Source organism: Eupeodes corollae, chromosome 1 (assembly GCF_945859685.1).
Source record: "Eupeodes corollae chromosome 1, idEupCoro1.1, whole genome shotgun sequence".
Lineage (NCBI taxonomy): Eukaryota > Metazoa > Arthropoda > Insecta > Diptera > Syrphidae > Eupeodes > Eupeodes corollae.
Window position 1 is genome coordinate 191,184,715 of NC_079147.1, and position 16,161 is coordinate 191,200,875.

At 34.1% G+C, this 16,161-nt stretch overlaps 1 protein-coding gene and 1 long non-coding RNA gene across 2 annotated transcripts in view; one reads left to right on the forward strand and one right to left on the reverse strand.

Annotated features, from left to right (window-relative positions):
* Window positions 1-16,161, forward strand: part of LOC129943454 (chaoptin) — a 267,774-nt gene that overhangs the window by 111,203 nt on the left and 140,410 nt on the right. Inside the window, exon 2 of the mRNA XM_056052921.1 lies at window positions 8,434-8,969. Coding sequence (XP_055908896.1) covers window positions 8,434-8,969 — 536 coding nt within the window. The remainder of the gene's footprint in view (window positions 1-8,433; window positions 8,970-16,161) is intronic.
* The window catches only part of LOC129943455 (uncharacterized), a 149,944-nt gene that overhangs the window by 27,332 nt on the left and 106,451 nt on the right, over window positions 1-16,161 (reverse strand). The window contains exon 2 of the long non-coding RNA XR_008781248.1: window positions 14,066-14,207. This is a non-coding gene — a long non-coding RNA (uncharacterized LOC129943455). The remainder of the gene's footprint in view (window positions 1-14,065; window positions 14,208-16,161) is intronic.

Here is a 16,161-nt window from a genome sequence, read left to right on the forward strand (position 1 = left end):
GGGCGAAGCCGCGGGTAAAAAGCTAGTACAAAATAATTTAAAAAAAAAAACCGTTCTAACAATTTTAAAATAAAAATTTAGAAAAAATTAAGATTTTTTGCTGGTACATACAAAATATAAAAAAATATTGCTAAACAGACATTTTTTGGATACATGAGCAAGTTCATGGGACCCAGTAGTTAATTTTTGTTTGTTTTTTGGAAATTCAAAAATCGGGTTTAAAGAATAATGCCCCAAATACAGAATTATTATAAACCAACATAACTCAAGTAAAGGCTGATATTCTACCCTTCAGTTTCAGTAAATTTCCCCTCCCTCTATCCCTCAACACATTAGAAAATTAGAAAAAAGTGAGTACAAGTAGTACACTTTTGTTGTGATGTTCCCTTCCCGTAAAGCGTTTGATTCCTTCTTCCGTCTTCTATCTCTTTTATCAATTCAAAAAGGTGCTTACCTTAGTTGTCTCTTAAGTTTGGAGAAAACCTAGAAGTCACACTGTGCTATACTGTAGGCCAATACGGTGGTTTCGAAACGAGTTAAATTAGGAGTTTTTCAAAAAGATTGCGAAATTTAAGTATAGAAATTAAATGAGTGTTTTAGACACCAAAAAAGATTTCAGTTTTATGAGACCTTTAGAGTCACTCAAAAAGGTTTTTGATGCTTTTAATCTTATCAATATTCAAACAACAGGCTCGTAAAATGTGTGTAGCTTTTTTGACTTTTTTTTTAATAATTGGTAATAATAATGAGCTTGTTCACCTATGACCTTCTGAAACACTTTAAATCTTTGACAAAAACAAAACAAAAATTACTTAAACAGGACCCGAATCACGAAGTTTAGTTTGGCACTCTTTTCAGATTAAAGCTCTTACTTAAAAATAAAATCAACGATCCCTATTGAAATATTATAAACCCAAAAATGTAATTAAAATTTCAATCTAATGTGAGTAAATTCACATTAAAAAAGCTCAAAAAATATCTTACAACTTCATCAGACAGTAGTCTGACAGCAGTCTCTTCCCCAAAAGAGAACTTTTTCCTAAAACATCAGAAACTAATTCATCAACCATACATCTTATGGTCAATTCTAATTAAAAATAAGGAAGCGACATAAAAAAAGGCAAAACACCAAAAATCAAGATATTTTTATTACCTTAAGAAAAAAAACGAACTTCTTCAAAACCAAATTATAACGCCTTAATTTTGCGAATCCCATAAAACTTACTAAAACAAAAATTATCTGTCAACAACATTACTTAATATATACCCACACTAAAACACCTTAATAAATAATTTATCAACCTACATTTAACGAAAGGTTTCTATATAAAGTACCTATAAAGATCAAGGCTCTCTCACATCTTGATTATCAAAGAACTAACCAACAAATCACTCTTGAGAAAATTTAATTACAAAATCTGATTGTGTGTGTTGTATGTGTATAGAGGTGTGTGCTTTAATCCCCATGTTTTGTATATTATAGAGAAGTGATAAATTTTAATAACTCTATGGAGAAAGAAACCTTTCAACCTAAAGTTGTCTATATTCGAAGTCACGATCTACATTTCACTTTGAATCTTATTTATAGTCCAAAGGTGTCTGTCTGGTTTGGTTGTTGTTGTTGTTGGTCCTTATAACAAAACATAATGATTTTATCTTATATTTTATTTTGTTATTTTCTTTTATTTTTGTTTTATATATTTTCTTCTTTTTTTTTGGAAAATTTATTACTACACCATAAGAAATCAATTCGCTCGTAATAAACAATTTATGTTGTTGTTTGGTCCTAAAGCTTTATATGCCTTTGCCTATGCCCCAACCTTTTTTACCTTCATATTATTTGAAGGCAAAGTCGACCAAAAACCGAATAAGACGATCACGTAAAAAAAATAAAAAGGAAAAAACCTATAAAACGATTTCCGTTATTAGATACGCGTCAAGTTATTATACGATTCCACTTTGCCATCACCGTTATGTGTGCGTTTTAATGTCCTTCTTCTTTTCTTTTCTGCTTCCATGAGTTGCCATTTCCACAACATGTACTGTACATGCACAATCCAGCACCTCAGCACCCCTGCATAAGGAACAGAGACCGGCGGCGGCGGCGGCACCGGGAGAAACTTACACATCCAGAACTGCGAATATGGGAAGTTCACTCTATCACGCACCCATTACTTTAGGTGATTTCGTTAAATGGCACCTTCCTCTCTAGGCAGACATCTAGCACGGAGTAGCATGCACACACCTACAACTATTCCAGAGATTGACACACACAAACCCTCCCTCGTGCTTCTCACACTATTTTCCAGCCTCTATCGTGATATATCCTTAATGATTGCGTGTCAGTGAAATTTCCCAGTAGCACGAATATCTTCCTTTAATATCTCTACTTTCCTACAATTTGTGTGGGTCCTTGTTGGAATTCTCAAAAAGGATGGGACCAGAAATAAGCTAGTTAGTTGCTGCTGTTGCTGTTGGTGTTCACAGTTGGGTTTGAGATAGTTGTGCTGTGATGTTAAAAAAAAAGTCGAATTTTATTAATATTCTAAGGGTTAGTTAGTCCTTAAACTCCTTACTCCTTATTTCTAACCAAACCAATATGGCATGTGGATAAATCCTTGTCAATGTTTTATAGATACCTATTTTGCTTAAAGAGACATCATTTGCTCATGCAAATGATTAGATACACGATTAATTCAAACGGGAGAAGTTCGTGCAACACGGTGCTGTGCGGTGCGGTAGAAATACCCGAAGACAGTATTGGATTGGTTGGTGAAAAATATCTATGTGGGTGTAGGTAACTAATTTTTATAGGTTTTGCGTGTTTAACACGCTTAAAATCACCAAAACTGCGACAGAATTATAATTTTTTGGAACAAAATTTGTTGTTTTGGTAAATATTATTGACTATTATTTATGATTTAATGGTATCTGTTTAAAAATGTGTGAGCGAGTTAGGATTTATGGAGGACATTAATGGTTCATTTCAAATGAGTCATTAATATAGGGTATTTCATTAGGCGATTTATATTTTTTTTTTAATTTAAATAGAAAATGTTAGATATCATATTTTTTTATTGATTAAAAAAACCAATCGATACCTTTGTGCAGGATTGAAAATTACGTCTTTCAAATTTACAGTTTTTCATGAGTTTGTCACAAATATACTTCAGACTGTTTTGGAAGCATATTTAAGAAGACAGTATTTAACAGACAACAAGAATATTTATTTTTGAAACAAATGAAAATCTAAAACAAAATACAGCCAAGGAGAAGCTACTTAAAGCCTTCATTAAAATAGTTATAACTAATAAGAGGCGTTGAAGCTCTTAATAGAACAAAGCTTTACAATATACTTAAGATGTTAATTCCATTTTATTTAGATCGATAAACAGTTTTGAATAAATAAAATGCTAATTCGATTTAAAGGTTCATTCTTCCTTTAGTTAGTTCTATGGAAGTCAATTTGTATACAATCATATGAGAGCAGGTAATGAACCCCGCCTCGATAATAAGTTGGCGAAGAAATATGAAGTCAATATTAACACACCTTTGATCTAGAGATTGCGTTTGAAAAAACTTTATTGATGAATAGAAAAGGTCCGAGATGGCTTGCCTGGGGAACACCACAATGAGCAACAAAAGCTTCAGTATAACATTTTCTACATTTAATCACATAGGATTTATTTCTAAGACACTATTTGATCGGAGCTAAACAGTGTTGCAAATAATTTCGTGGCTAAGTTGGTCAAAAGCTTAAGCTTGTCCTTGTTCTAAAGGGTTCGAGAATACAAAGATAATTTTAACTTTGATCTTGTTTTCACGAACTGATGGTGTTGCTGTTCGTAGGAGAGAATTTTATTGAAAAATGCTGGACCCCCAAGTAACGTTTTCAAAAAGTTTAAAAATGCAATGTTTTGCAATGGGCTTGTAGTTTGGTATGTTATCCTTGTTACCTCTCTTGAATACTTTTGTAAGTAATGGCTACTTCCATGTAGTAGGAAGTTTTCCTGTTGTTAGAGAAAGATTGTATATGAATGTAAAAGGTTTAACAAAGGAATTTCTGAACTTTTGTTATACTATCGGAGGAATAAAATTATGACTAGTATCATTCAATAGAGACTAAAGATCAAGGACCGTACTCTGTAGCACAGGGATATGGCTATACCTAGTTTGCGAAAAGGATTGAAGATTATGAAACTATATATACCAACTCCTTCAACCTTCAGGGCTATTAAGAAATGACTAGCGGTTGCAAATTGGTTGCGAAAGTATTACAGATAACAAGTTCACAAGTTTCCAGAACCTTTAAGGATTCTCTTTAAAAAAGGTGCCCATATCAGTAATATAACAACTAAAGTATGCAAAACAAGAAAGAATCTTAAATTCATTTCAGAGCTCAACATAAACAGAGAAGCTGATTGAAAAAGAGTTTTGAGTTTTTGTTTTTTGTTTCCACACCTCAACATCCACAAAGGAACTTGGAGTTCTCCAGATCAATCTACCGTCAACCAGATTGACTATATTGCGATCGAAGCCTGACACGCTTCCAGCATCATAAATGTCCGGACTTTCGGAGGAGCTAACATCTACTCGGACCACTACCTCGTTGTAGCCAAGGTAGCCCTTCGGGTTTCCAGACCCATGGCAAAACAGGTGCTGGGAGAAGGTACAACGTTGAAGGGCTACAATCGTAGAACATCGCTAAATCTTTTTGCGACCAGTTGCAAGTAACCCCTCTCGAAGTTCTCTGCTGCCAACACAATGTCAAGGAACAAGGAACCCATGGTTTAATGAGGAATGTCAGCAGGAAAATGCAACCAAACAACAGGCACGCAAATCGGCGCTGCATAAAAGGACGAGAGCTGCTCATGAGCTCTATGAGCAGAAGAGGTGAGAGGAACACCGACTTCTCAGAAGGAAAAAGAAAGGGCATGAGAAGCGTTCGGTAGAAGATGTTGATTGATTTAAAAGCAGAAATGAAGTTCGAAAATTTTATGAACAGGTGAAATGAAATTCACAGGTACATAAACCTAGAACCGAAGGCTGCAAAGACGAAAGTGGAAACATCATAGTGGAACCGTGGCGACAAAGAACCGAATTCCGTTGTCAGACAAGATGATCCATTCAACATAGACGACGAAATCCAACAATCCCGTCCTCCCGACTTAGACGAACTAAATATTGCCATATCTAAACTGAAGTCTAATTAAGCTGCTGGAGCGGATGGCTTGAATGCCGAGCTCTTAAAAGCAGCTGATGATAAGTTAGTTAGGAGCATGCACTAACGTGTCTCTAAGATAAGGTCGGAAGAAAGCATGGCCGATGAATGGAACCTCAGTATTGTTTGCCCGATCCTGAAAAAAATATATACCCTCTAAACTGCGCCAACTATAGAGGAATCAGTCTACTTAACATCGCCTACAAAATCTTCTCTGCCGTAATATGTAACCGTCTAAAGCCCTATCAGTGTGGCTTCAGACCAGGAAAGTCCACTATCGGCAAAATATTCACATTACGGCAGATCCTGGAAAAAACCCAAGAACACCAAATCGACACCCACCATCTTTTCATCGATTTCAAGGTCGCATATGACAGCATCTACAGGGTCGAGCTGTATAGAGCCATGTCTAGTTTTGGCATCCCTGCCAAACTCGTCTGTTTGTGCAGGATGACCATGGAGAATTCACGATGCTCCATAAAGGTTGGAAACAACTTAACAGAACTTTTCGATGTCAAAAAAGGGTTTAGACAAGGTGATGCGCTGCCATGTGATTTTGTGCTTGAAAGAATAGTGCAGAGCTCACACGTCAACACTAGAGGCACTATCTTTCAAAAGTCTGTCCAATTACTAGCATATGCTGATGACATAATTGGAATAACTCAGCGGGATGTCAATGAGGCTTTTGTGAGTATTGAGGCAGAGGCGGCAAAAATGGGTTAAACGGTTAATGAAGGCAAATTAAAGTATATGCTGTCGTCAAGAAAGGACATACAACACCGACGTCTTGGACAAAACATCACCATCGACAGACGTCACTTTGAGATAGTCACGAACTTCGTCTACCTAGGCTCCGCTGTAAACGCAGAAAACAACACTAGCAGTGAGATTTAACGCAGAATAACTCTTGCTAACCGCTGTTTCTTTGGACTAAGAAAGCAATTGAGTGGTAAAGTCCTCTCTCGAGGAACCAAAGTGTCACTATATAAGACCCTTATCATCCCCGTCCTGCTATACGGTGCAGAAGCATGGACCGTGACAAAAGCGGATGAAAGCACCTTGGGTCGCTTCGAGAGAAAAGTTCTTCGTGTGATCTACGGTCTCGTATACATCGAAGGGGAGTGGAGGAGAAGATGGAACGACGGGCTGTACGGGCTGTACAACAGCAGAAACCAATGTTTCGGCCCGGAAAGTCTTTGAATCCACACCCACAGGACAGCTTCAGCAGAGGAAGACCTCGGATCAAGCGGCGCGCACAAGTTGAAAGTGACCTCAGCCAACTTCGAGCGCGAAACTGGAGACATCTAACTAGGGACCGAGCTAGATGGAGAAGTTTGTTGGGAGAGGCCCTAGTTCACACAGGACTGTAGCAACACCTCAAGTATTTAATTCTTTACTTTGTTTTGCAGTGAACGAAGTTCTTTTATGTTCAAAGGGTAATTGAAGTTTTTTAGATACAAATTAAAATCTGATTAATCGATATTGGAAAATTGTTAATTTTTCAGCAATTTCTGAAATGGTTAAATTTTCAAACAACAACTGAAATAAATTTAAAAAATGTATTAAAACATCAAAAAATAATAAAAGTAAGGTAAATAAAGACTTGGAAACACGTAAAACGATAATTTATCAATTGGCCAAGTTTGCAATCAGTTTTTTTTTGGAAGAAATGTATGCTGTGGTATTTCGGTCATATAGCCTTCAAAGTATTAACGATAAAAGTTTTTCTGTCGAAGAATGTCTCGGAAGATTCAAAATCAATTTCAAATTTGTAAATTGATAAATAATAATAATAATATTTTTAAGAACTTATTTTATACAGCTTTGAAAGTCTCTTCGAATTAAGTTCAATATTGCAAATTGTATGTAGTACATTGATCTTATGTCAAAAGATCTCCTCGGAAGATAGTACTTTAATTTCAAGACTTTCGTTTGATTTATTTGAATCTATAAACATGACTTAAAGCACATATGCCCCACGCTGGAAGCTGTAAAAAGTTATTATAAAATAAATAAATTAAGTGGCGCAACAGTAAATGAAGAACCAGGGCCTGGTAAGTTACAACTCTCAACCATTATTGTGTGCGAGTAATGTTGTCAGAGATAGAAGGGACCTACAGTTTATATGCCGAATCCAAACGACTAGTTTGAGAAAGCACTCTTCATGACAAGAATTAATCTTGAAGGATTTGTCAATTCCTCGCAAGAGGCAGTACCTGCAAAACTTTTTTTTTTAATTAAGGTGGCACAGGCAGGGTTTGAATCCAGAGTTCCTTGCATTCTTTTCTTATCTTTTTCTATTTAATTTCTTTTTATATTTCATTCCTACCGTTGGAAATTTCTTGAGATTAAATTCCTTAACCTTGTCAAAGCCTGGCGCTTCTCTGTTTAACAAAGATAAGATAATAACTTTGACACCATTAAACCACAATATCAAAAGAATCAAAATTATTGTCAGGCAGGAAAAATTTGGCCATCATGGACCCTTAGCACATCCCGTTGATGGTTATGACCAGTTCTGGTCAACATTGTTTTCTTACACCAAACATACACTTTTTCGAGATATATAAGATAAGGATTTCAGATCCCTTTCAGTTTCATAACTTCTCTCTCAATTGAATTTAGTCTAAGTCAACAATATTGTAAAACTCGTCATGTTGTGATCCTCGAAAGACATCAATTCTTAAGGAAATTCTTGAGTTTACTTAAATCCAACACGCTGCGAAGAATAAATTAAAGAATAGCACAGAACCTATTTTGAATTCAAAATCCATTTTGATAAAACAATTTTATCAATTGCGCAAGTCCCATCGAAAGTTCATGGCAATTCTGAATAAATTTGACATATGCATGAGGCTTGAACAATATGGCCGTTCGTACTTTCACATCTCCTAAAACTTTTGTAATTTCGTATAAGGTTTACGAATTTCCAACAATGGCTATTGGGCTTTTATAGTTTGTGTTGCTCTAAACTTACAGTGAAAGAGGTTCACTTAATTATCGTTTCAAGCTGTTATGTAACTGCAGGTCCCGAATATTCTTAGTAATTCAATAACTTCTAAAGTATCCGTGGCTAAAATTCAAATTTATTTATAAATACCAACATTTATACCTACTCTTAAAACCACTTTACATTATATAGTAGCTATATAGAAGTTCCCTCGAAAACTAACTTTAAAATAATTTTGCAATATCTTATTTTCTAATTTCAGGATGGAAAATCATCGACCAAACCTCATCATAATTTCAATATCGATGTTGTATTGGTTTAAATCCTCAGTGGATTGTTGGAAATTTGATGCACGATTTGCGGCTGGCGGTGGTGGCGGTGGTGGTTCTGGCGGTAATGGCGCTGGTGGTGGTGGTCCTGCCACTAATCCCACAGCTACAGGCAGTGCCCATGGGCAAAATGTTGCGAATAGTCATAATGGAGCTGGAGTTGCTGGTGTTATTGGTGGTGGTGGAGCAACAGGAGGTGTTGGTGTAAATGTAGGTGGTGTAGGTGGAGGTGGTGTTGGTGTAGGTGTTGGTGTCCATCAACGGTCGAATATTTCAACGGGAAATGGTGGTAGTAATTCCCAAGGACCAATGCCACCCCATCCAGGAATAACAATGTTGAATGTAAACCAACAGGATATGCTCTATGCTTGCCCACTAAATAGTATGTGCCAATGTGCTGGATTGCCAAATGAAACATCAACTTTGATTGAGATTAATTGCAACGAGGTTGCACTTTATAAATTTCCTGGTAAGTTTGCATGAATTTTAAAAAGTATTTTTAAATATTTTGTGTGTATAATTATTTCACAACAAATGAGGACCAAAATTAATTGGAGAAATATAAAGCTATGCCTATGTGAGAAAGACTAATCAATTTAAAGGGTGTTCGGGATAAACTTTAAGGTTTATTTAATAATTTTTGGAAACATTTAAAGGATTAGGTTAGTCATAAACAAGAGTTTAACGAATAACAATTGAACTCCAAATTTATTGTTCGTTTGGACATTCACATTTTGTTAATTTTATGACTTTGAGGCTGAAGAACTTTCCAGCTATTTTTACAAAAATCAAAAAGATTCAATTTTATAAACCTTACACTTTATATGCAAGCAACCCCAAGTTATGCGAGGTTTTTGTTAGGCAACCCTATATTTTTTGAACGAGACTTAAATTACCTTTCATTTGACACCAATTGACACTATAAGCGAATGCTACCAATTTATACCCCTTACTTTTTTTTCATTTGTAAACCAATGCCTTTAACCACGAGTTTGGTAGATCAACAAAAATCCAATCAATTTTACTTCAAAAATCAATTTAAGGACACTCTATTTTAAATAAAAGAATTTTCTAATACACCTTTCATACTTTTAAACCCCTAAGAAGAAAAAGCTCTTATGAGAGCTGGTTTGTATAGGGTAAGTGATTTTTTTAAGGATACATAAAAACTCCTTAAGTAGGAAAAAGAAGAAAAATGGCGAGTAAATGCCAAATTATTAATTAAGAAGACACAGTTTTCGAACACCCTGTGTGATATCCTAATAATAATTATGAGTGCGTTGTATGCTTTCAAATATCCTTGGTGCTCCTTATGCAGCGGTTAAGTTTTTGTGTGTAGTTTTTTTGTTTTTTTTTATTTGTTCGACGAGGGTGGCGCTAGTGACGCCTAGGCAATTATTCGGCTTTATAATGTATTTTTAATGAGAACGGTACCATGTTCGTTCTGTGTGCATATTGCCACAATATATTAATGTATGCAAGAGAAGGAAACACGAAATGTTTTATTTGATACCACACAATCCGACAATAAACTTTTTTGGAAGGGGTGGAGCTTTAAGGGAAAAGGGGTTGAATACTGTGCAGTCTGCACCCCCGTCAGTAGTAGAAGCTGATAATGATGATGATGGCGGTGGTAAAGTGGTTGTGGTCTCGTTTGTGGTTGTGATGGGGTTTTCCATCGCATATAGCATTTCACGTTCACTGCACAATTGGTTATTTAAAACAAAATAAACAAGATGTGTTCAAAATGTGAGATGTTTTGTTGCAATTGCAACAACAAAAACAACAACACAAAATTTCGCTTGCATTATAAGCTATAAATCACATAGGGGTAATAAATTTTCTCCAAAAAAAGAAAGAAAACAAAAAAACAACTTAAATCTGAAAATCATGCGACGCGACGCGATGCGATGAGGGGGAAGTGTACAAAACGCGTGCTTCTTTAGTCGTAAAACAGATGATGTGATAAATAATCCTTACGAGTACTGCATATAAATCGGGGATTATGCTGGATGAAGGTTGTTGTTTTGCCCCATCGTATAATGTATGTGGGTATCTATAATATAGCGGGTATTAATTGTTCATTGTAATTTATTGGATTCGTATTGTGGAGATTTAAAATTAACTAGAACGATAAAAGTAAAAAATTAATGGAGATGAGCAGAAGCATAGGAAGCTATAAGGCAAAAGATATTACAAATAACAAGTAGACAATGAGAATACGGGGACTCATAGTCTTTTTGAACTTAATATTGAATACTAAATTGTTAATAAGAAAAAGCAAAATTTAGTAATTTTAATAATTTGTTCATCTATTAAATACAAATATTTATTTTATGACAAAACCAGAGTTTCACCTGATTTATAGTACAAAGTTTTTTCAGGGCATTTAAGATAGTTTCACTGGTAGAGAAAAGTAAAATGAGGTGCCCAGGCACCTTTGGGTGTTAAATCTTTTTAGGGTTTTTTATTGCCCAATAAAATAACGCAAAGGTATTTTAAATGTTATATAGCCTAAAAATGTATCTAAGCCCAAAATCAATTGTTATAGTATCCAAATAAATTTAAAATATCAAAACGACGTAGATACCTACTAAAAGACGTATCACCCAAAAGATATCATGTTTTTCAACATATGGGCATTCTCACTAATATTTGTTTTTTTTTTGGGAATTACGTCATTTTGAGTTTTAAATTTTATCTTTATCGCCCAAACTCATGCATTAAACGAAAAAATCTCTTTCCGCCCAAAAACTCGGAATGTCAAGAAAGCGTAGCCTTATTTTCCTTTTTGAAAGCATTATGTAATAATTCATTATATAATATTTGGTGCTTATACGTCTCAAAGCCCAACCACCCAAAGCCTTTTGTGCGATACAGTTCTTTTATTTGAGATTTTTTTGAGTGCTTTAAGAATTTGTCGCTTTTTTAAGTTTTCTGGCTTTGTGACCAATTTTGGGCTTTCATGAGATTTTAGTTTTTGGGCGTTATGGTTTTGGTTGAAAAGACCTAACGCCAAAATGTAAAAGAGGAACTGAAAAATAGATTCTAAGAAACCAGGATTTAAGCTGGTCAATGTGTTCCTTACTTTACGCAAGTGGACTCTACAATTTTATTGAACAGAAAGTTCTTTTAACTTCGGGTGAGCTAAATAAAACTGACTTAAATAAATACCAAAACATCTTGAGAATATAGCACATGAAATATAATATTATGTAATCAGAAATCATAGTTTCTATAAATGTCAAGTTAACTTTAGCTATTTAATTACTTCCCCAACCTGGCTGATGACTCTGTCTTTAAAACAACACACGTCCTCCGGGACGGGCATTGTTCATCATTCTTTCGATCCCAAAACCAATGACACGACTCCTTGGTTTATGCCAACCTTATAGCGAAGTCTTCTTGGGATCACACTTTCTTTAGCGGAGTCTTCTAAGCTCTCTATCTTTTCTGATAATTCAACTTCAAAGCAGGAACATTTTGTATAACACATTGTTATAATCCTCCGGATTTGTAATTCCCGACAAATGCGTCTAACTATTATTAATAACAACATTAACGTGAATAAAAAGTTAAAACGTGCTTGAATTATCACAAAGGTCTTGGATCCATAAGTTAGTAGTGTTATTATGGTTTTTGGATTTAAAGATTCTTAATAAGATAAAGAAGTAGTACCCGTGGCATGGTTGTTAATGCTTTGTACTATCATGCCAGAGGTCTTGGGTTCTATCCCTTCCTATTTCACCTAAGGTTTGTTTTACGGGTACTGCCTCTTGCAAGGAATTTCTCAAATTAGCCGTTCGGCTTTTAGCACACAGGAATGGTTGAGAGTTGTAAGTCACTAGGCCCTAGTTCTCAACGGACCGTTGCGCCACACAATTTATTTATTTTTAATAAGCTATATAGTAGGTACATATTTGCAACCTTTAGTCAGACACTCGCGTATTTTGTTCTTTCTATTTTTCTCAACTACTACTATTGACCACGGTAAGTAAGAGATTGAACCACTTCAGGACTCCGCTGCACGGAACACTTTTGCTTTTTACTTTAAAAATAGAGTTTGACAAATTAAAAGTTTTTCCAACTTAAAACAATTTTTTGAAACGCTTTACTTTTGGGGATGTTTTTTTTAAAGTTCTAGACACCAAATCTTAACTTAAACGAGTCTTTTTAAAATTTTTATTGAATTCAACTCCTAGATTGCAATAATTGAAGTGAACTATATGTAGATTAAGACTTCAAATTTTGAAATAAACTATTATTTCAACTTAAAAGAATTGTAATCAATCATTTACTTCAATTAATTGAATGCAATCATTTGACAATCCTCAAAACATAATTTTTTTTATTTATTATTTATTAACAATCCAAATTTATAAAATTTTAATTGTTTAAAAAAAGGAGTAGATTTTTGATATTTCAAACAAAATAAAATGTCAGTTGACATATATTTTTAAGAATCAATCGACAAATTCAAGTGAGGGATCTGTTAAGAAAAAAAACTTTCGAAAATTCAAAATTCTTTACATAAAAGTTTAAAAAAGAAGATAAGAGCCTACAAATTAAATTTTTCAAGAGAAAAACAAAAGAACATACGAGCCTAAGACGTAACAGAAATGAGCCTTTGGTATATAAGAAACCAATGGCAATGTTTTCAATTTTCTTAAAATGCGTTTTACTATTTTCGACAAATTTGCTAACAGTGAAAACTTAATCACCTTAATTTAAGTCATTTTAAAGTTTTAGTTGGCAAATTCAAATCTTATTTTTTTAAATTTCGAGGTTTATTATGTATATGAAATGTATCTTCTGCAAAACTAAATGTAAGTAACAAAAATGTTACAGAACCAAATATAAGAACTTCAAAAAGCTTAAAACCTTACTTTTAACCTTCCACATCTATCATCCAACCCAAACTTGCGACCTATTAAAAATGTACATTAAAATAATACCCCCAAAAAGATCTGAACATTTTTATTCCTAAGCCTTACTCAACAGCAAAATCCAAAAAAGAAAACAAATATATAGTTTACCTTTGTTGGGCTTTTGATTAAATTGTGTTCCCTTTTCAATCAGCTTTGGCCTTTTTGTGTTGCAACAAAAGAATCAAAAAAACATCAAAAACACAAATCTGTCAACACAAAAATGCTACGATATCATAATAGGAACAATAAAAAGCTACATAATAAAATGTTTTTTGGCGCACGTAGTTTTGTTGCAAGAAATGTGTTATTTTTGTTGTTTTTGTCAAAACAGATTTCCCAAAGGCAATTCACCTTCGTCAAAAAAGATCTAGTTCTCCTTTTTTGTACTTAAGTTTAGTGATATTATATTTTAATATTTTTCTTTTTCAATTCTTTTTTGATAATTCAACTTGCGCTTCAACTTGTATACATTGTACATAATAATTTTCTATTCAACAAATCTAACAAAGAAAAATGAACACGATTCATTCTTCTAGAATAAAATTTTTAAAAAATACAATCTACTTTTTATTTTTTCTTATAACGAAAAATGTAATACGAAACGAATATTTTAAGAAAGAAAGAAAAACAAACTTACGACAAGCAAAGCGCACCAAATGTGCTTAACGAGCGATGAATTAAATACGAAATAACAATCGTCCTTGTTATCGTCGACGTAGTCCTGGCCATAGTCGTAGTCGACATCATCATCGTCGTCGTCGTCGTAGGATGAGGAGTACCTTAAAAAATAAAAAATAAAAATTGTAGAACTAAACAAAACAAAAAATATGAAAAACAATTGCAAACAAAATGAGGAAAAATTGTCCTTGCCTTAAAATGTAGGTATTAAAGCCACCTTATAGCATCATAAGATATGACAAAGTGAAAAAGGACCAAATCCTTTGTGTGTTTTAAATAATTTTTTGTTGCTGTTGTTGTTTTTGTTTATTCATTCGGTGGGAGGGGGGATGGTGATCCTCTGGCTCATAGATATAAAGGACTTGCAGCAGAGATGCACGAAAAACAGCAAAAATTAAACAGCTTGGCTTAATTTAGGGGACTCTTGGTGCATCTGCAACTAACATTTGTGTTATATTTATGTTTTTGTTTTTTGATTTATGGGGAGGGGTGCAGTGGGTGGATTTTGGGAGGGTTGATGACTAAAACGCGCGGAAAAAGATGGATAATGCATGAACGGACAATCGTTGTGCAACCTTAAGTGGGTACTTAGCATTAGCATGAAACATTGTTACTCTTTTACTTTGCCGAAAAAGAAGAAAACATACTTATATACCGTTATGCATCCCTGTGAGAAATACACTAGGTTTGTTTTAAAGTGGCTTTATCTAAAGAAGAGTGGTTTTCCAGAACTACAACATCATCATCATCAAGGAGGGGAATTATCGTTTGTGTCTTTCAAAGGACTTTTGTTGGTTTTTGTTTTTGTTTTTATTTCTATTTTTTTTTCTTCCTTTTGTTAACTTTTTTCAAGGATTTTTCTGCAGAGATAAAAGCAGGAAAAATGTTTGATGTCATAACTCTTGTAAAACAGCATTCAGAACCCAACAGTGTATAGATACCTTTGGGATGGGTCCTTGAGTATAATATTATGACGACTGTGCGTGGTGGTGGAAAAACAAAAAAAATAAGTAATATAATATAGGTAGGCATGCCAAGGTTTTAAACTATATACGAAGGGCTTACATTTTTATGACACTGACTTTGCATTGCAGCATATAATCATCAGAATACCAACCAACATAATAGAGAGAGATGTTTTTTAAAAGTTCAAGGCTGTAGTTTTCTGTATTTGAGAGACTTCACTGGAATGGAAGGTATAGGAATGCATATTTTTCCAAGAATAATATAAAAGGTATGACTTTTAGGTATTTTTTAATAGACTTTAGGAATTTAAAAATTGGGAAAAGGTAGAGATTAAATACCAGCTCTGCATCAAAAAATGCGTGGGAAACGACTAGAAAAACTCCTTGAAATATACTTTTGAATATTTCGAAATGCAAGGTAAGAAGATGATAAAATAAGGAGCTTCCTTTAATAAAATCCTCATATCAAGTAGAAATTTCTCTTTAAAAATACAATGAAATGAACAAAATTAATTTCGTTCCATATATTATGGATTTTTACGTAAGGTCAAACATTCCCACATTAATTATGATAAACAATAACGTTGAAATCAGATGGCTTCGTAGAAGCTCATTTTGTCACTAGAATTTTTCAAGACAATTTTAATGCTTTATGCATTATATCGACTACATCAAAGTCGTTTATTTTCAAAGCATGAGCATCGCAAAGGCTTCCGAAAACACGATTTGAGAATTTTGTACACTAAAGATCGATTTTGGAATGGGGCGCTAATCTGCTTTGAACAGAGGTCTTTCAAATCTATGTCGATAAAAAGAAATCTGTAAGTGTGGCTTTGTAATGCTCATTTTTGTCCCAAAAGATTTTCAAAGCCTCATTTACACAAAAAAGTTCAATGATGACAAAATTACGCAACCCACACCCAACTGTCAATCTCTGTTGGAGAAAAGATCATTTACCACGTAGTAAAGAAGATGGTCATTCGCCTTTAATTAAACCTTATAATAATTTGAGGTCTTCATGTAAAATTCTCCTCAAGCTTGTATGTGAATTGTTCTTTAAAAAGTATAAAGATTTCAAAACTCGTAAGTT